This window comes from Podarcis gaigeae (genome assembly GCF_964106915.1).
Source record: "Podarcis gaigeae genome assembly, chromosome: 15".
NCBI lineage: Eukaryota > Metazoa > Chordata > Lepidosauria > Squamata > Lacertidae > Podarcis > Podarcis gaigeae.
The window spans coordinates 13018245-13040138 of NC_139692.1; the positions used below are offsets into that span (position 1 = coordinate 13018245).

The 21894-nt window shown below is 45.1% G+C and overlaps 1 protein-coding gene across 1 annotated transcript in view; it reads right to left on the reverse strand.

Moving 5' to 3' along the window:
* Positions 1-21203, reverse strand: part of NRGN (neurogranin) — a 61622-nt gene extending 40419 nt beyond the window's left edge. Inside the window, exon 1 of the mRNA XM_083713877.1 lies at positions 20788-21203. Coding sequence (XP_083570003.1) covers positions 20788-20802 — 15 coding nt within the window. The 5' untranslated portion in view covers positions 20803-21203. The remainder of the gene's footprint in view (positions 1-20787) is intronic.
* Positions 21204-21894: the final 691 nt, after the last annotated feature.

Consider the following 21894-nt stretch of genomic DNA (forward strand, 5'->3'; position numbering starts at 1 on the left):
AGACATTATGTTATTCTAGCGTACAGGACTTCATCCCAGGACATGTCACCAAGGAGAACAGTTCTCTATGAGAATGCATTCCTTATTTGAATGGTTCTGTGGTCCAAGTCTAGTTTAAAGATCAAGATATAATAAAAAGGGAGAGCAGGGTGCAGACTTTGAGCTGCTCATCCACACCTGGATTGTTCAGGCCAGACGGCAGGTCCCCTGGCCACAGTCCCCTGGCCACAGTCTTCCTCACTAAGGTGAGATATAATTTAAATTCTCTCCAGGTCTTCTACTCAGGATATGATCAGGCCAAAGCACTCATTAAACGTGTAGCTGACACAGAGCACCAATTGGATCTAGCCAGCACCCCAACTTTTATCACCAGTGAATCCACCAGGTACTCTGCCTCCCCCATGGCTTATCTAACTAAAGTTGAAGTCCCTTAAGCATCGGAGGGCCTTTACCCTGGCATGATGTCACGCCCTCCGCTCGGCTGTCATTGAAGGTCAATGGTTTACTCGGAGAGACAATGCCCCTGTGACTCTGGACAAATAGAAGCAATAGAGCATGTGCTTCTCCAGTGCCTATACTATAGAGACATTTGTATTAGCCTCACCTCCCCACTACTCCATAAGTACCCAGGGTGCACCGGACAATTCTATACCTCCCTGCTGCTTTCATATACTGTACCAACCCTGCTACAACCTACAATGTTGCCAGATTCTGCACAGCCGCGTTCAAAATTCGTCGGGTGATGACCTGTGCCACAAACTAGATTTAATGAACACTCATATCAGAGTGCTCTCTAAATTGATAGCTACAGTTTTTTATATACTAACCCTTTATGCTCTTCCACATCTGTTTAATGCTCCTAACCCTTCCTTTAGATTCTTTCAGCTTCTTGTAGTCTTTTATATAGTGGAAGCTTGGGTTGCGAACGTGATCCGTGCGGGATGCACATTCGCAATCCACAGCATTCACAACCTGCGCCTGCACATCTGCACACACGCGGGTTGCGATTTGGCACTTCTGCGCATGCGCATAGTGTGATTTAGCACTTCTGCGCATGCGCAACTGCTGAAACCCAGAAGTAACCCTTTCTGGTACTTCCAGGTTTGGCGGTCCGTAACCCGAAGAAAACGCAACCTGAAGCGGCTGTAACCCGAGGTATGACTGTATATACCTTCTGTTTTAATACTTCTTAGCTTTCCAACACGGTTTACAAATTTTAAATGATTGTACCCCACCCTACTTATGCTGGTCTATGACTGTAATAAAGATTTGATTGATTGATTGTTTGATTGATATAATTTAAATTATCACTGAGATTTCTAACATTGCATCTGTACCTATGCAAATTTCATGCAAATCTGCACCTTCTTTTTGATGATGTGTTAAGGGACTGCCCAACCAGAACACCAGACTCCTTCCTGGATGGCAGGTTACTATTGCAGACTAGATGCAGACAGAAGATGAGCTACCCTGCTGGATCAGGGTAGCTGCCCATCTAGTTCAGCATCCTTTTCTCAGAGTGGCCAACTAGATGCCTCTGGGAAGCCCACAAGCTGGACTTGAATGCAGCAACCCTCTCTCCAGCTGCGGTTCCCATCAACTGATATTCAGAGGCATGCCACAGATCCTCCAGGCATCCCTATGTTCCAGGGACAGTCCCGGATTCACAGAAGACGTCCCGGTTTCTGATTTGATCCCAGAATGTCCCGCTTTTCCTTGGGAGGTCCCTATTTTCATCTGAGGAATGTTGGAGGGTATAGTAGGAGGTATCTATTTTCGTTGGAGAAATGTTGGAGTTATGCAACTCCTAAGCCAAGGAGATAAGTAATTGTACAACCTTTAGAAGACATCTGAAGGCAGCCCTGTATAGGGAAGCTTTGGTTAATGTTTTATTATGTTTTTATATACGTTGGAAGCTGCCCAGAGTGGAAGAAGAAGAAGAAGAAGAAGAAGAAGAAGAAGAAGAAGAAGAAGAAGAAGAAGAAGAAGAAGAAGAAGAGGAGGAGGAGGAGGAGGAGGAGGAGGAGGAGGAGGAGGAGGAGGAGAAAAGTAGGTCGTCCCTATTTGCATCGGAGAAATGTTGGAGGGTATGATACTGCCTACGGAAGAAAATAAACATCATGTTTAGTAAAGGTAAAGGTAAAGGACCCCTAGACGGTTCAGTCCAGTCAAAGGCGACTCTGGGGTTGTGGCACTCTTTTTGCTTTCAGGTCGAGGGAGCCGGCGTTTGTCCACAGGCAGCTTTCCGGGTCATGTGGTCAGTGTGACTAAACCACTTCTGGCGCACCGGAACACCTTGATGGAAACCAGAGCGCACGGAAACACTGTTTACCTTCCCGCCACAGCAGTACCTATTTATCTGCTTGCACTGGTGTGCTTTTGAACTGCTAAGTTGGCAGTAGCTGGGACACAACAATGGGAGCTCACCACGTGGTGGGGATTCGAACCACCAAGCTTCTGATCGGCAAGCCCAAGACGCTCAGTGGTTTAGACCTACGTCCCCTTTTACCTTTTAGCTCATGGCTAGTAACCACTGACAGCCAGGACCAAGTAGAACAAGCAAAAGGAAAAGCTTTAGCAATGCATACTGATGTATGCGTGAACATATGCCTTGAGTAAGTAGCGATCCACAATATAAGCATTGGGTGCTGTGACGTGTTGTATTTATAACTGTTTCCCTGTTTTCACCTGTGAAACAGTGGGACATATGGAACAGCCTAGCCCAGCCTCCCCTTGTCTCCATTCTCAGGAATCAGATTATATAACACCAGCCCTACTGCCACTGGATCGGAGGAGTTGCACAAGAAAAGCGTTTTAGAAATGAAAAACCTAGCCTCTTTCTCTCTCCCCCCCCCCTTTCTTTTTGTAGTCATCTAGAAAGGCTCATCGCCCCAAATTGTGACTCACATTACGCCTCATCTGGGAGAGAGGGTACAGAAGCAATTCTGCCAAAGAAGCTAAAACACCATAATGGGATAATTGGTTACCTGCCAGAGTTGAGTTGCTGACAGCCAGCCATGCTAACTCGCACGCATGTGATATTCATTGCTGAATATATATTGCATACACCTGAGCATTGTCTATGAAATGGCACTCTCCCCCCCCCCCCACAACACACCTCCAGTGCTGTTCCTAGAGCTCTCACGGTGCTAAAATAGAACTATGCCTTTTAAAGAAAAGCGTCTTGCTGGCTTCAATCTGTCCTAAAGATTTAATTGATCCGAAGCTGCCTTTTTGGCTGAGTGGTGGAGGAATGTATTCTATGCACAGAGTGTTGCCTAGCTGCATAGGAAAAATGTTTCCTGTTCTAAAAGATTAGATTTCTGCCATTCTTACACACAGTAACACAAGTGTAGGCTTTTTTCCTGCCCACAATTGAATCACTATGATTGTTTTATCGGTATTATTGTCAGGATTCTGGCAGGGGATCAATTGAATAGAAGCCTGTATAATTAGACTTTGCAACTTCTGGACCTTCATTTATCCACAGACACCAGAAGGATGCACAGAACTCTTTTTTTTTCAGCTTTAGTGTCCAAACCTCTTTTTAAAGAGATTGTGTCCAAACTTCTTCTTTCAACCTTCCCCCTAACGTTATCCTTGCAACAGCATTGTGAGGGAAGCTAACTGGGAAATGGTGATCAAGGATTTGAGTCTGAGATCTAGCATGATGTTTTAACCTCTGTGCCAAAGTGGTTTTATGTCTCTGACCCCGAACTATAAACAGGACCCACAGGCATGGGCAGGTCACACCCTGACATCATATGGCCCAGACAATTTTCTCTCTTTTTGTTTATTTTTCAATGGTTTTAAAATAGATCAAAACTACAACTAATCCAGAATGTTTTCTATATTTCATTAATGTATTAATGAATATTTATACCCCCACCTACGAACTGAAGTTCTAGAGATGTCTTACAATACATTTAAAACACAATTAAACAGACAGTGATGCAAATATTGAAATATACTAAAAAATAAAAAAAAGTCCAGTAGCACCTTAGAGACCAACTAAGTTTGTTCTTGATATAAGCTTTCATGTGCATGCACACTTCTTCAGATACAAATGTTGTTACGTCAGTACAAGGTGTACATAAGTCCTGTCCCCCCTGCCTTGTACTCAATGTTCCAACAAATGCCATTTTGTAGCTGAATCTGCTGGCTGTTGAAGCAGCTAAATGTTAGTGCCACCAAGTCTAGGAAGTCCTCACTGGGTGGCTCCTGCTGCTGCTATAGAGGCTCCCACCGTGGTCAATCACTTCTGGGAAGCCCAGAAACAGGAGCTGACAACAGGCCTCAGGTGGCGTTAAAGGTAAAGGGACCCCTGACCATTAGGTCCAGTCGTGGCCGACTCTGGGGTTGCAGCGCTCATCTCGCTTTACTGGCCGAGGGAGCCGGTGTACAGCTTCCGGGTCATGTGGCCAGCATGACTAAGCCGCTTCTGGCGAACCAGAGCAGCACACGGAAACGCTGTTTACATTCCCGTCAGAGCGGTACCTATTTATCTACTTGCATTTTGACGTGCTTTCAAACTGCTAGGTTGGCAGAAGCAGGGACTGAGCAACGGGAGCTCATCCCATCGTGGGGATTCAAACCGCCGACCTACTGATCGGCAAGTCCTAGGCTCTGTGGTTTAACTCACAGTGCCACCCGTGTTCCTTGATGACAACATTACACCTCCCCTATTGCTTTTCCCCAGCAATATTCAGAATCAGAAGCAGGAAGCCTCTGGTCCTGAAGGCAATAAACAACCACCATGACAAGTAGTCATTGGTAGGCTTATCCTCAATCAATTTGTCTCACCCCCACATTTAAAGCTCAGTTGGAGGCCATCACCCTATCTTACAGTAACAAATTTCATCATTTATCTATGTGTTGTGTGAAGATGTGTTTCCTTTTGTATCTGCTGAATCTCCTACTCTAAGGAATCTATTTCTTGGGGTCGACACACAGCAGGGGAATAGATGACTTCCTCAAAATGCTTTCCATTGCAACATGCAAACAGTGTTGAATCATAGACACCTCCAGACTCTTCATTTCCTAGGCTAATAACAGACTGCTGAATTACACAGAGCTGTATGACATCTCTTAGGGTTTCGCTGAATGCTACAGTAGCAGCATAATAAATAGGGCATCATATAAATGTAGAGTACAAGGTGTTCCCCTAAGCCACTTAATTTCTAGTTCTGCAAGGGTCACAAGTGACTGTGATCATCCCAGTCCCATCTTTAAATCCCTAGAGCCAAACCCTCTATCTACCAAGGCACGTTAGGAATGCAGGAATTTGGGAAGCTGCCTTATAAAAAAAGTGGCTAAACATGCTAATTTGGGTTTCACACGGTAGCTTATTTACCCCCACATTTCTACATCATTCTGCTCATTTTTATTTTTTAAAGTTGTCACGAAAACACACCGGAAAATTTTTGTATGCAATTTTGCCTAGCATATACAGTGTCACAAAGCAATCGTCCTTAATATAGCACATTTTAAAATGTTATTTCGACTATTGCATGCATTTTTACACACACTTTAGTATGCTAGGTTTTCTACACATAAGTTGGCTGGAGAACTACACTGCAAAATTCAGGGAAGTGCAAATTTCAAACGACGTCTGTGCTTCGGTTTGAATGTTGTTTTGGGAACCGTGAACTAGATTGATCCAGTTTTAAATGTGAACTGAATTGAACGTGTCACTTATGCAGAGCCAGACTGGTTTATATTTTTGACACTCTCTGGGGTTTCAGGCGGGTGTCTTTTCCAAGCCTTACCTGGAGATACCAGGGATCAAACCTGGAACCCTTTACATGCAAGGCGTGTGTTCTGCCAAGGAGGCACAACTCTCTTCCCTGCAGTTAGAACCAGGGGAGCAGACTGAGCACATGCACAGAACACCTGACTATAGTCTTCCCACTATAGCAAAATGTAATCATTTCTACATTTGCATCTGTACATATAAATTAGCACGTGTCGTTTTTAAGCAAATCAATGTCCTATCAATTTATCTTTGCTTCCACTCAGTCTTGAGACATCTTGTCTGCTTCGGGTCCCACCAACACATAAACCACTCCTACGTTTGGGAAAGATTTTGGTAACTTTTGCAGAAGAGCCTGAAGCCAGTAGCTCCAGGAAGGGGGACAATTCATCCATCATAGTCTGCCTTAAATCAGGGTGGATAAAAATCAATGATTTTTTTTTTTTTAAAAAAAAAGAAAAACAGATTTTGTTTTATTTAAATTGGGGGGTTTTTAATTTAAATTGATTAAATGGTGGAATCCATTCATTTCAGCAGGTCAGCTATGAGTAGAAGTTTGCTGGATCTGTGTTACTAATATAGCATTAACTGATTGCAGCTAAGCAACTGGTTAGAAATCTTCAACTGTTTTCCTTTTCTTACCGAAATCAAAGGGACTAGAGACCTACTTTTTGAAAAAGCTTTGCATGTAGGAAGGACCAGGTTAAATCCCAGCATCTCCAAGAAGGGCTGGGAATGTCTAAAGTTGTGGAGAGCCACTGTAGTCTATGTAGATAATATTCACCTCGAATGATCAGTGGCCTGGCTCACTATAAGGCAACTTCCTATGTCCCCATGTTCTTCTTCTCACTGCTGCACAACTTGTTTGAGGCTGAATCCTGACAAGACAGAAGTACTGTTTTGGGGGAACAAGCGGCGGGTGGGTATGGAGGACTCTCTGGTCCTAAATGGGGTAACTGTGCCCCTGAAGATGTGCAGCCTGGGGGTCATTTTGGACTCCAGCTGTCCATGGAGAAGCAGGTCAATTCTATGTCCAGGGCAGCTGTCTACCAGCTCCATCTCGTATGCAGGCTGAGACCCTATCTGCCCGCAGACTGTCTCATCAGAGTGGTACATGCTCTAGTTATCTCCCGCTTGGACTACTGCAATGCTCTCTATGTGGGGCTACCTTTGAAGATGACCCAGAAACTACAACTAATCCAGAATGCAGCAACTAGACAGGTGACTGGGAGCTGCCGCCGAGACCATATAACACCGGTCTTGAAAGACCTACACTGGCTCCCAGTACGTTTCTGAGCACAATTCAAAGTGTCAGTGCTGACCCTTCAAGCCCTAAATGGCCATGGCCCAGTATACCTGAAGGAGCATCTCCATCCCCATCGTTCAACCTGGACACTGAGGTCCAGCGCCGAGGGCCTTCTGGTGGTTCCCTCACTGCAAGACGTGAAGTTACAGGGAAACAGGCAGAGGGCCTCCTAAGTATTGACACCTGCCCTGTGGAACACCCTCCCATCAGATGTCAAGGAAATAAACAACTATCTGACTTGTAGAAGACATCTGAAGGCAACCCTGTTTAGGGATGATTTTAATGTTATATGTTTTATCACATTTTTAATATTTTATTGGAGGCCTCCCAGAGTGGCTGGGGAAACCCAGCCAAATGGGTGGGGCATTAATTATTATTATTATTATTATTATTATTATTATTATTGCCTTGATACACATGGCACGCAAGCATTTAGAGATAAACATGATGCTTTTTCTTGTCACCCTCCCTTTCTTGTCAAGGCATCTCAAGAACTGTTCTGTATTAGTCTGACAGCAACTCACAGAAACAAAGAATGCAAAACAAAATGCAACACTTCAAATCAGCACTGTATGCTTATAAATGCGATCCTACGCTACTGTAAGCCCAATTACTTTGACGGCACTGTAGCAGCATAAATGATCCGCCACCCTTAAAACCTGCTCATGTTTTAAACCTGTCATTTATTTTATTTTGGTTTTGTTTTAAACGCATCAAACTGTTGAAAGCTTGATTTTTCTGGAAGCTATTTTGAGATGCACTTAAAATGAACCACGCCACATAGTAAGCATTGGCTGTGTTGTATCACGTTTTTTCTCCAGCCTGCGTTTGGGCGCATTAACATTGCACCGCTGGGAATGGTTACATAAGCCCATCTCCTTTTGGCGGGGTGACCATCGTTCTTAACACCCCTGCTATTTACAACCCCTGAGTGGGCTTCCATTTTTGATGCTCGGAAAGCCTTGTCCGATTATTGGCGGACAACTTTGCTCTGCCTGTGCAGGAGAGATGGACAGACATCACGTAAAACTGCTATCTTTTATCCAGGCAAATGACGTACGGTCTAGCTGTTTGCTGCATCGGTGAGACAAGACAAGTGGGACAGGAGGGGGTCTATTGATTAGCAGATGATGCACGATAGGAGAGAAAAAGTTACCGCATTGGCCTGAATATAAGCCACACTTTTTACCCCCAAATTCCAACTGTGAAAAGTTAACATGCTGCTTAAATTCGCGACCTTACAAAAATTGGCTTTTACGTTATCGCCGCTGAAACAGCCATACGGTAAAACAGAACAAAAAAAAATGTTTTATTGCCAATTTGGAAGCTTGAGACTGTTGTGGAATTAATTCTAATGTCATTCATAGCTTTCCCCGTATTCTACAGTGCAGTATTGGTTTTTTATTTACACTGATGGTGCTACGAACAGGTGTTTAACCCACTTGCGGGTCCTCTCCAGTATCCATAGGATTTTCTTCTATATTTGCCATTTACGGGTGTGAGTGCCTGGGGGATTGTAGCAACTGAATAGCAATTTGCTGTTTTAGCGATTGTACAGTAACTTTCGTGGGCTTGCAAGATCAAAGGCTTAAATGGGCTCGGAGTTACAATTCTACCTACTGCAATGACTTTCAGCCTGCAACCCAATTTTAAGGGAGCGGCTTATATTTGGGTATTCTCCCCCCCATTTTTTTTTTAAGGTGCTGCTTATTGGCTGGTGTGGCTTATATTTGGGCCAATACGGTAACTGTCTATAGAGCATGTAATTAACTTATGGCATTCAATGTGGCAAAATGTGGTGATCAGCACCAGCAACAGGTTTGAGGGAGCCCTGTGCAAAATGGCCACTGGTGTTGCCCCCACCCTGTTAGCTAGTACTTGTGGACTTGTGGGACAGCACTCTGAGCAGTTCAAGGTGGTAGGTTTGGTCTAATTACCATTTTAATTTCCCAGAATCCCCCACCCCAATGGATGACTACATTTTGGTTTGTGCTTTGTTTCAGGAAGTGCAAATCAGGAAATATGCCTTTAGGTACAAACTGAATCAATTTTCTGCCCAATCCCTACTTGCTGCCTTGGCTATCCCTGCCCTACAATAACCTTGATACATAATTTAAAGGCTTTCTCTCTGTTTTTCAACAGTGCAATGTTACTTGAGAGTTAACTGATACAGAATGATCCTCTTGGACTAATCTGATAAGCAGAATTGGGGCGTTGCTAGGTTCTTAAAAGATTCAACGCACAAGCCCAGAGACAGACATTTGCATTAACGTTGCACAGACTAATTGATATGTGCAGATGCAAATCTAGAATTTAAATGTCACAGGAGAGAAGACAAACCAACTAATTTCCCATCCATATCTTCAGATAAATTCTACATTTAATTTGCACCCCACCCAGATCAGTTCCTCTTCAATTCATTTACTCCCGGTTAATTTCCCAACAGATCCTTCTCCACATCCATTCTATTCTTCTTCAACAGCTCCCATTCGTTGGCCTCTCAAATTGTCCCTAGATAAAGTCAGCTCAAATTAATTTATTGATGTATCCCCCCACCCTGCTGAGACCACCCACCTCACTCAATTTTCCTCACACTTCTTACCCACCCAGAAACTGTCAGGGCAGTTCAAGGTGGGTTCATGTGACATGGATGCCAAACCTTTTTCTAAGAATGCCCATAGCCAGACTCATTCATGGAAATATGGCATTTAGACCTCTGTTTGTACAGAAGGTTTGTGGGCATTCTTTTTATAGATGGTTTTTAATGGCATGTGTTCACATACACCTCTGCTGTCACACTTTCATGAAAATCTTTCTAGATTGGATTATTTCATTGCCCCTGACATTCATTTCTCTAAAGGCCCTTGTCCCAGAAATGTGATGGTCTTACTTACTAAGGAAAGCTGGCTATAACACCATACCCTTTCTCAGGTGAAAACAGGGACATCCTATTCCATAATAATTATAATTATGATCATTAATGTAATTATTTAAACCCTGTCCATGTGACTGGATTGCCCCAGCCACTCTGGGCAGCTTCCAACATATATAAAAACATAATAAAACCTTAAACATTAACAAAAACTTCCCTATACAGAGCTGCCTTCAGATGTCTTCTAAAGGTTGTATAGTGACTTATCTCCTTGGTTCGGGGGTTGTGTGACTCCATACCCTCCAACATTTCTCCAATGAAAAGAGGGACATCCTAAGGAAAAGCGGGACATTCTGGGATCAAATCAGAAACCGGGATGGCTTCTGGAAATCCATGACTGTACCTGGAAAATAGGGACACTTGGAGGGTCTGTAACACTCGGTCACAATTCCCCACATTTTGTGGAATGGCTCAGTGTGGTATAGCATCTGCTTTGCACGCAGAAGTTCACAGGTTTAATCCTGGCATCTCCGGGTTGATTTGGGAAAGACTTCCTGTCTGAAATCCAGGACAGCTGCTGCCGGTCCGTGTGGATAATACTGAACTAGATGTACCCAATAGTCTCACTTGTTATAAGGCAGCCTCCTGTGTATGGGGACTAATTATCAGTTTGCATTTCTTAGTGCATAAAGTGTTGTTCTGATGTGTAGAGATCTTTCCTACTCTAATTAATTCAAGAGGGTTCTGGAAGCTTCTCTGTGTGAAAGAAACAAGCAGAAGGTTCATGATGTTTGGGTTATTCCTTCAGAGAAGCCGAGTACAGCTGGCTTAAATTGGTTCTGTTATCTCTTCTGTCAAGTCATGTTGACTATAATATTACGGCCAGAAGGAGCCTGGTTTCACTCTTTCTATCTCTCTATCCTTCTGGTGTGGTGTTCTGTATATAGTATGCTTAGTGTTAAGGTTAAACTTATTGTAAGTTTAAGTTAAGTCTGCTGCAACTGGATTTCTTATGGACAGTGCCAGTCCTGAATGTATTGGATTTGTGACCATTATGCTCATTTGCCTTCAGTAGCAGTAAAGCTCTGCTGGATGAAATATTAATTGCCTCTGGTCTATTTTTTGGGAATTCTGCAAAGTGTTTAAGTTTTTACTCTGCTAACTACACACTGGAGTTCTACTCTGGATCAATATTGAGTAGAATTCCATGACACTAATGCCCTGGAGAGACATGATGTCACGGTCACTCCAGGAAAATAGAAATATGGCTTGAGGACCTGGGCAAGAGATGTTGGTGACAGTGGACCGTACCAGGGAGTTGGGACCCCTAGCTGCTGCCCAAGGAGGCCAGAGGCTGACTCCGTGCCTGGTGACAGCTAATGATGAGTTACAGGAAAATAAGGGCAGATGGAGTGGGATGAGAATGCCAGCAACGATATTTCTAAGAAATGCTATTACGTTGCATGGGGCACGTCTCAGTGCAGAAAGGTCAACCCGCCAGAAGCACTTGCTGTTCGGAACTCAAAGACAAAACTCATCTTCCCACCTGATCCCCCTTAAATGCCTCCACGTTGATGTGCCCTTTTGTTGAGACTCACCTGATGGCTTCTTTCAACTGCATTGACTCCACTGTAGAAACAGCACAGAATCCTGGGAACTGTAGTTTAGCCCCACACAGAGCTACAGTTCCCAGTATCCTTAACAAACTACAATTCCCAGGAGGGGAGAAAATGTGCTTTACATGTGTGGTGTGTGTGCAGGATTTTTTTTTTTTTTAAAAAAATGCTTCCTTTTTTCTGGAATGGCTCCCTTACCTTTAATAACCAAGACAACAAGTAATCCAGCCAATGAAGCTGTACCCACTGATACACTGGGAACATTTTCTCCAAATCTCTGCCTGAAATAGGATGCATTTTGTTTGTTTGCGATCATCTACTCTGAAAACTGGCATCATTGTGTAGGATCAGGAAGGAGCTGTAATGCATGGGTGGCATCTACAGTGGTACCTCGTGTTACATACGCTTCAGGTTACAGACTCTGCTAACCCAGAAATAGTACCTCAGGTTAAGAACTTTGCTTCAGAATGAGAACAGAAATCGTGCGGCGGCAGCGGGAGGCCCCATTAGCTAAAGTGGTACCTCAGGTTAAGAACAGTTTCAGGTTAAGAATGGACCTCCAGAGCGAATTAAGCACTTAACCTGAGGTACCACTGTATAGGGAAAGGACTGCAGCTCAGGGACAAAGCCATGCTCCGATTCGAATGCTGACATCTCCGGTTTAAAAGGATCAAGTGGCAGGTGGTGTGAAAGGTTTTGTCTTCACCTCAGACCCTGGAGAGAGTCACTGATAAGTCAGAAAAAAAACAATACTGAGCTAGGCGCAGAAATAAGCTGATGATATATAAAGGTAAAGGTACCCCTGCCCGTACGGGCCAGTCTTGCCAGACTCTGGGGTTGTGCACCCATCTCACTCAAGAGGCCAGGGGCCAGCGCTGTCCAAAGACACTTCCGGGTCACGTGGCCAGCGTGACATCGCTGCTCTGGCGAGCCAGAGCTGCACACGGAAACGCCGTTTACCTTCCCGCTAGAAAGCGGTCCCTATTTATCTACTTGCACCCGAGGGTGCTTTCGAACTGCTAGGTTGGCAGGCGCTGGGACTGAGCAATAGGAGCGCACCCCGCCGCGGGGATTCGAACCGCCGACCTTTCGATCGGCAAGCCCTAGGCGCTGAGGCATTTACCCACAGCGCCACCCGCGTCCCTTAAGATATATATAGCAGCTGATTTATGCAGAGCAAACCCCTTGAAGGAACAGGAGTATGACATATGAAGATTTATTAATAAGATCGGAAGACAGCTGGAAACTAAAACCATATGAGGAGCTGAAGGGGAAGTTGAAAAATTGGCTACAGTATCATCAAATCAATGCAATATGGACAGAAGACAAAAAAATTGGAATGAATGACAAGAAATCAAAATTTCAGATAGAAATAATTGAAAGTAAATCTAAGTTACTATCCAAAATGTACAACATACTATTAGAATGGGACACAAAAGATGAAGAGATTAAGGAAGTTATGGTGAAGTGGGCCATAGACCTGGGACATAATATAGAATATGAAAAATGGGCAAAACTGTGGAATGAGGGAATAAAATTCACGGCGAGTGTGGCAATCATAGAAAACTTAGAGAAGATGATACATAGATGGTATATAACACCAGAGAAACTAAACAAGATGTATAAGACTGGAAATAAGGCCTGCTGGAAATGCAAAACAAAAGAAGGCAACTTTATACATATGTGGTGGACATGTGAGGAAATAAAAAAAATTTTGGGATACGATATATAATGAGTTGAGGGACGCAGGTGGCGCTGTGGGTTAAAGCCTCAGCGCCTAGGACTTGCCGATCGAAAGGTCGGCGGTTCGAATCCCTGCGGCGGGGTGCGCTCCCGCTGCTCGGTCCCAGCGCCTGCCAACCTAGCAGTTCGAAAGCACCTCCGGGTGCAAGTAGATAAATAGGGACCGCTTACCAGCGGGAAGGTAAACGGCGTTTCCGTGTGCGGCTCTGGCTTGCCAGATGCAGCTTTGTCACGCTGGCCACGTGACCCGGAAGTGTCTCCGGACAGCGCTGGCCCCTGGCCTCTTGAGTGAGATGGGCGCACAACCCCAGAGTCTGGCAAGACTGGCCCGTACGGGCAGGGGTACCTTTACCTTTACCTTTATATAATGAGTTAAAAAAAATATTTAGATACACGTTCCCTAAAAAACCAGAGGCCTTCTTATTAGGTATTATTGGGGAGGAAATTAGGAAGGAAGATAAAATCTTATTTCAATATTCAACAGCAGCGGCCAGAATGTTAATTGCCCAAAACTGGAAAAGTACAAATATACCCACGGTGAGGGAGTGGCAAACGAAACTATATGACTTTGTCGAATTGGCAAAAATGACGCAGAGAATCAGAAACCAAAAGAATACAAAGTTGAATAATGATTGGACTAAATTCATGGCATATATAGAAGGCAATTATAGAAACCTACCAACTACAGCAGGTATATTATAAAACTTCCGATGTATAAACTAATAACCAATATCAGCTGAAAAAACGGAATCTTTAAAACTAGGAGTCCGAAATCAGGAGGGAAGGAAGTCAGATAGTGAGTGTTATGTATTAGTTTAATTTTTATTTATTCCTTTTTTTTTGACCTGCCCCCCCTTTTTTTCTCTTTTGTGTTGGTGCATTTTTGTTTTTTCATTTAATGTCTATGTGCTATTTTCTTTTTTGTGTATGTGATGAATGAAACTTAATAAAAAAGAATTTTTTAAAAAAAGAAGGAACAGGAGTAGGCAGTGGCGTAGCATGGGGGGTGCAGGGGGGCCGGCCGCACCGGGCGCAACATCGGGGGGGGCGCGCGCTCGCACTCGCAGCTCTCTGCCCCTACTAAAATCCACGGGTTAGGGGGCGCAAATTACTTGCCTTGCCCCGGGTGCTGACAACCCACGCTACGCCACTGGGAGCAGGACACAACAGTTTTTTCCTGGGCAGTTGACAATCCTCTACAGAAGAGAGACAGACAGGTGGCCAGACAGCTGGGCATTAACATGCCCACCACAGCTCTGCTGATGCCTCTAGAAAGGTCCTGAGCTGCCCTCCTTGCAGTGCAGGAAGACACTTGGATGCCTGGGGCGGTGCGCCCAGGGGCAGGGCGAGTTGGCCACAGGGGTGGGGTGCACCACAGGGCCTCTGGAGCCTAACTGCCTCCTCCCACTTTGCCACCCTACAGCTGGGGGGGGGAGGCAGCGGGCGGATCGTTTGGGCAGTGCAGAGCCTGCATGTGCCCAAGCCACCTCGTCTTTCCCAGGAGAGACGTGTGGCTCAGACGCACTGCAGGCCCCGCAGTGAGTGCCTCCCGGCATTTTGTCACCCCCCTCAGTGGTGACACCCAGGGCAGCCCGCACCTACCGCACCCCCCTTCCTCAGCCCCTGCTTGCAGCCCATCCCCCAACAGTGGGCATTCAGTGAAATCCCATCATGTGGACATCACTATCAAAGATATCAGAAGAGCCCTATGTTAGCCCTCTTGGCTTCCATACTTGGAGAAGGGAGGCGGGTGGTAGGCAGCAGAGGCAAGGCAGAGCAGCAGCAGGGCCAGAGGGCTTGTGGGTGAGGGCTGGGGATGAGCAGATGTCCCCACTTGCTCAGATGTGGGCCTTGTCAGAGTCCCAGCAATCCCAGCCCTTCACACCTGTTCTCTGCTGGTGGCACATTGTGGAATGCATCATTCGGATCTGTGCCAGTGTGCTTAACGGAGGAGAGCAGCTGAGTTAAATGGCCCTGCTTTGGGGGTCCTTCTTAAAGACTTTGTTAGAACTTAACCCCTAACCACCCATCTTTCTCCCCCTCCTTTTTTTTTTCATTTAATATTTGTTGATTTTTTAAGTACAGTGGTACCTCGGGTTACATACGCTTCAGGTTACAGACTCCGTTAACCCTGAAATAGTACCTCGGTTTAAGAACTTTGCTTCAGGATGAGAACAGAAATCGTACTCTGGCGGTGCAGCAGCAGCAGCTGGAGGCCTCATTAGCTAAAGTGGTGCTTCAGGTTAAGAACAGTTTCAGGTTAAGAACGGACCTCCAGAACAAATTAAGTACTTAACCCAAGGTACCACTCTTTACACCACAATTATCATTCTCCATCAGAGATATACAGAAGAAGAAGAAAATACTCAAACGTTGAAAATGAAATAAAATTCTGTTTAAAAGTATTAAGACTTCCTTCCACCCGAACATGGGTCCTCTGCAATTCAATATTAATTGCATATTGAATAACATCTAGTTCATATTTATCCAGTATGTCCATAAGTTATGTCACCTTGCAGGAGTCATTCAAGGCCTGCCAAAGATTCCAGATGCTCACAGTGATCTTTTAAGGATTGTCTGTATTTGTCCCATTTTGTGATAAATTTTTGGTCGTCATGATTCCTAACTTTCCCCATTAGTCTTGCCATCTCAGTGTACTCAAATAATTTTGTCTGCCATTCCATTTTTGTCAGTATATGATCTCCTTTCCAGCACTGGGCTGATAGCATTCTCACAGCCGTGGTTGCATACATAAATAACGTCCTCAAATATTTTGGTATATCTACGCCTATAATACCTCGGAGAAAGGTTTCAGGTCTTTTTGGCGGTGGTTAATTTAAACTTCTTTTTTAGTTCATTGTAAATCATATCCCAAAATCCCTCCCCCTCCTTTTCTTTTGGCAATATATTTGTGCTGAAGAAAAGTACCGGTAGCTGCGCTCCCTCCAAATTGGAAGGCTGTCTCCACAAATAAGGCACACAGCCCTGCCCAGGAACCCCAGCAGCCCACACACCCTGCCAGCGAATGCAGGCAGACAATAAATATAAATAAGCAAAGAAGGTGGCACAAAGTTCTGCTTTCTGCAGACAAGTCGCCTAGTTTCCATCCCACTTAATGCAACGAAATATGACTCTGTCAGCCATCTCCTAATTGAAATTGCTGAAAACCAACCCGAGTCCCTTGGGAGCTGCCAGCACGCCGGCACTGACATCCCCTGGCTTGGCAAATAGGATTACAGGAAAATTCCAACAAAAGCTCTAAGTGAGCAGATCGCGTCCTTTCCCCCATCTAGCTCTACGGACGTGGGAGAATTTCTGGGTCAGGCTGTTAGAAGAAATCCAGGCTTCCTCTTGACGCTGATGGGTTTCAGTCGATGGGGACTCAACTCTCATTTTACCTTGCAAGTCCAATAACCTTTGGAGAAGCCTTTTCCGAGCTGCTGCCCTCCAGGTGTGGTTGGAAGGCAACTCTCATCAGACCCAGCCAACAGGACCAGGGACCAGGGATTGAAAGCCATAGCAGCTTGGGGAAAGGCTGCTATAGTTTTTCACATCCCTAAATGCAATAAAACATCCAACCTTAAAAACTTCCCTAAACAGGGCTGCCTTCAAATGTCTTCTAAAAGTCAGGTAGCTGCTTATTTCCTTAACATCTGATGGGAGGGCGTTCCACAGGGCGGGTGCCACTACCGAGAAGGCCCTCTGCCTGGTTCCCTGTAACCTCACTTCTCGCAGGGAGGGAACCACCAGAAGGCCCTCGGAGCTGGACCTCAGGGTCCGGGCTGAACAATGTAGGTGGAGACACTCCTTCAGGTATACAGGGCTGAGGCTGTTTAGGGCTTTAAAGGTCAGCACCAGCATTTTGAGCTGTGCTCGGAAACATACGGGAGTCAAAGTAGGTCTTTCAGGACCAGTGTTACTGGTATATGGTCTTGGCGCCAGTCACCAGTCTAGCTGCTGCATTCTGGATTAATTGTAGTCACCTTAAGGGTCACCTTCAAAGACAGACCCACATAGAGTGGGGCATGTGAATACTTGCCAGTGTTGTGGGATGTGCAGCCGCATATGCTGCCAGCACAGAGATGGGGAATGTGTGCTCCTCTAGATGTGGTTGGACTCCAGCTCCCACCATTCCCAACTGCTGGCAATGCTGCTTTGAGGCTGATGAGAGCTCAACGATAAGTCCCCCATCCCTGGAACCCAGGACCAGCATCAGGAATCAGTGTGGTTGAGCATCTGCCATGCCATCCCTCCAGTTAGGGTTCCACTGCTAATCCATCCCCCTGCTGCTACTTCTCCTGTTGCTGCTTGCTCACCCTCCCTCTTCAAGCAAGCAGCAAGAGGAGCATAAAAAAGTGAAGATATAATAATAATAATAATAATAATAATAATAATAATACCCCACCCATCTGGCTAGGTTTCCCCAGCCACTCCGGGCAGCTCTCAACAGAATATTAAAAACACAATAAAACATCAAACATTAAAAACTCCCCTAAACAGGACTGCCTTCAGATGCCTTCTAAAAGTCAGGTAGTTGATTATTTCCTTGACATCTGATGGGAAGGCATTCCACAGGGCGGGCGCCACTACCAAAAAGGCCCTCTGCCTGGTTCCCTGTAACCTTGCTTCTTGCAGTGAGGGAACTGCCAGAAGACCCTCAGAGCTGGACCTCAGTGTCCGGGCTAAACAATGGTGGTGGAGACGCTCCTTCAGATATACTGGGCTGAGGCCGTTAGGGCTTTAAAGGTCAGCACCAACACTTTGAATTGTGCTCGGAAACATACTGGGAGCCAATGTAGATAGCCATATCTTTGTCATTTCTCTCTCTGGGAGGGGATGGTAGTAAGGAATGGATTGTGTCCATAGCAGAAGAGCGGCAATGACGGTGAAAGGACATCGAGACCAAGTGAGATGAATTAAGGTGGAATGAGTGTGTGTTTTAGAGACAGCTAAGAGGTGGGTGATGTTGTGGCCCTCTTCAGATACTTGAAGGGCTGTTGTGATGACAGAGCAAATTGATTTTCCACTGATCCAGAAGGCAGGGCTTGAACCAACACATTCCATTCACAACAAAGGGGATTTCAATGAAACAACAGGGATAATTTCATAGCATGAGCTGCAGCACAGGGGTGGAAAACCTTTTCCACCCTGAAGGCCGCATTCCATTCATTGCAAGCTTCTGGGGGCCACAAGTGTGCGCTAGGGCCAGAGGCAAAAGCAGGTGGACCAACAAATGTGAGTTTTACCACCTTTTGGCATAGTAGGCTGGTTTCTTCACACACACCCCTCTCTCCTCTATCCAGGCAAGCAAGAAGCATTGCCAGAGTACAGAAGCATATTCCAGACAGGTAAACACACCTGAAAAAAGGTGTGAAGCGAGGCTGGCAAAGGAGTGTGAGAGCAAGGGTGGAGGTAGGCCTGGGGGAATTGCCAAAGGCCAGATAGAGAGTACCAACCTTGTGGCTCCCCACCCTTGGGAGCCAGTGTGGCATAATGGTTAGAGTGTTGGACTAAGGACCTGGGAGAGCAGGGTTCGAATCCCCACGAGGCAGCCTTGGGCCAGTCACTGTGTCTTTGCCTAACCTAAGTCAGAGCCTTGTTGTGAGGATGAAATGGGGAGGAGAAGAACCATATACACCACCTTGAGCTTCTTGGAAGGAGAAGAAGACGTAGTATATAAATGTAAGAAAATAAGATTGCATCAGAAATCTTTTCTTCGGACTTTTTAAAGCAGGTGATGGATTACCACCAATCAGAGAAGCCGTAGCAGCAGATTTCCTGGCCTAGATGATCTTTGAGGTCCTGTTTAGCTCCATGATTCTATGAAGGAACGAAGCCCACAGGAACGTACCTTGTCCAAGGGCCGCCCCCCAAGCTTCAAACTGGCATCACCCACCTTCTTCACTGTTAAAAAATGCTGAAAGCCCTTCTCCAAATGCCATATCCATTGATTATGCAGTGAATTAAAAGCCAAGAGCATGTTTGTCCTTTCCAGTTAAAGATATAACAGAGAAACATATTTGCTCATACAAGATTGCCCTAGAATATGTTATCAACAGTTGGTGAAGTGGCCAGACGTATCTTCTTCACAGTTCCAATGCACAGGCATTTATCTGGATGTAACTAGGGGCCTCAAGATGCATTCACCCAACCACTCGGTTATCTTAGACTTCTCCAACCCCTGGGAATGGACCTGAATCCTGAAAAGGGGGAACAAGTATCAACTCACACTCAGAAAATTTGAACACAGCACTCCTCAAAGGAGTCCTAATAAGCAGGAAATGATTGTGGACATATTTCCAGTATTGTTTATAGTTCCTTAAACTAGGGATGAGGGAATCCGTGGCCCCCGCAGCCAACACAGTCAATGATTGGCCACATGTCCCCCATCACCGCCTTAGCTCCTTTGCCAACAGAACGTGTGAACATACCAACAGGACTTTTCTGTGTGTAGATTAGTCTCAAAATCAAGGGTAGCCAACAGAGTGTTGCACCACAACTTGCATTGCTGGTCATGCTGGCTGGAGCTTATAGGAGCCAGAAAACCAACATTAGAAGGGAACAATGTTGGCTACCCTTGCTCCAAAGGTTGAAAAATGAAGGAAACCCAGGGGAGAAAGCTTGCAAAATATGCATGTTCTACCCAGCGCTGCCAGCCTTCAAATGCTTTTCCCACCCAAAAGTGCAAATCCGATTTAAGACTTCCAGCAGTCCAAAGTTCATTGTTTTAGTGTGTTTCTTTCAAAGGGGTGGAAAAAAGCAAAACCCTGATCCGTGAATTTAGTCAGCGGTTGCTGCTTGTTCTTCTTTCTCAGCCCCTTTATATATATATAAAAGAGCCATTATTTCCCCTCGTCTCTTTTTCTCCCCAGTACGGGAGCAGAAATAAGCAGCAAACTCCCACACAGAAACTAACAGTTCTGCTGGTCCTGTTATTGCTATTTCCACGCTTAGCTTTCTGGCAACTAGAAATCGCTGTACCATGCAGAGCAACCAACTTAAAAGATTCAAAAAACAGACTCCTTTTATTTAAAAGATTGCAGTAAAAAAGTCAATGCACCAGATCTAATTTAAAGTTATTAAATAGGCTCAGGGCAGCTGATAGAATTTCCCATCCATCAGACCGGGGGGGGGGGGCGGGGGGATTCCAAAATGTCACAGGGTTCAGGTACATGGTGTACCATGACTGGTTGCCTGGTCCACAACCATCTCAGAGCGGGGATCTTTCAGACTCTAAAGAAAAGACCCTAAAGAAAAGGTGGGCGTGTTCCCCCTCCCCCTGCGCCATATCAATATGAGAGTAGATTCAGAGACATCTCAGCACTTGATCACAGACTGCCATTCATAATAGTTCAGCAATAAAAACGAACAAAACAACCTGAGTGCTGCACCTCAACTTCAATCATTCCCCACCAGCTTATTACGTTCTAGCATGATTTTTCCTTTGAACATTTCAAAATAAAATGATAATAATAATAATCTACAGATGTGTACGTACATTACAGCAGTCCATCGTGGGTGCCAATCTGATTAGGAGTTCCCCAGCCAACAGGAGCTAGATATACCCTGGGAAGGCAGAGATCTGTTTCCTTCTCCACTTACGAGAACTTGCTTTTTCCCTGCTGCTTCCAGAACAGATCTTTCCGTAGGTGCTGAAGTTGAGCAGAGCTTATTGCCTACGTAACCCACTTACTCTCAGCTGGGGAGCCTATCAGACCTACTCAGGCAGCTCCAGTTCTCCTCTTGCTTTTTAATTTCTCTCTCTCTCTCTTTCCCCAGCTTGTTTTACAGCAACTCCCCTCGCTTCTAACACCCTTTAAATACTTAAAGAGACAGGCAGCCCAGTTGGCATTAGGGAGCTCTTTGTGCCATAGAAACACAATCAAGAACAAACAGTACCCAGCTCGACATAGAATGGCCAATTCCACAGGTCTCTAGCAAGTGCCCAAATTATATTGTCGGTTGCAAGTGCCTGATCAGACACCAGAAAAAGAACCAGGAGGGCGGTGCCTCAAATATGAATAGCTGCATTGGTCCCAGGGCATAGTATGAAGACACATGATGCAGTGACCTTACTGAATATGCATCTGGCAAGCTCTTAGAGGGGAGCTGGCCTGCAGACTCAAGCCCTCCAATAGTCCCTATTTTCTAGGGACGGTCCTGGGTTTACAGAAGCCGTCCCAGTTTCTCATTTGATCCCAGAATGTCCCGCTTATCCTTAGGACGCCCCTATTTTCATCGGAGAAATGTTGGAGGGGATGAAGTTATGTGAACCCCTAAGCCAAGGAGATGAGTAGTTTTACAACCCTTAGAAGGCATCTGAAGGCAACCTTGTACAGAGAAGGTTTTTTTTTTAATGTTTTATTACCGGTATATTTTTTACATATGTTGGAAGCTGCCCAGAGTGCCTTGGGCAACACAGTCAGATGGGCCGGGTATAAATAATAAAATTATTATTATTATTATTATTATTACAGTGGTACCTCTGGTTACATACTTAATTCATTACGGAGGTCCATTCTTAACCTGAAACTATTCTTAACCTGAAGCACCACTTTAGCTAATGGGGCCTCCTGCTGCCGTTGCACCGCCGGAGCACGATTTC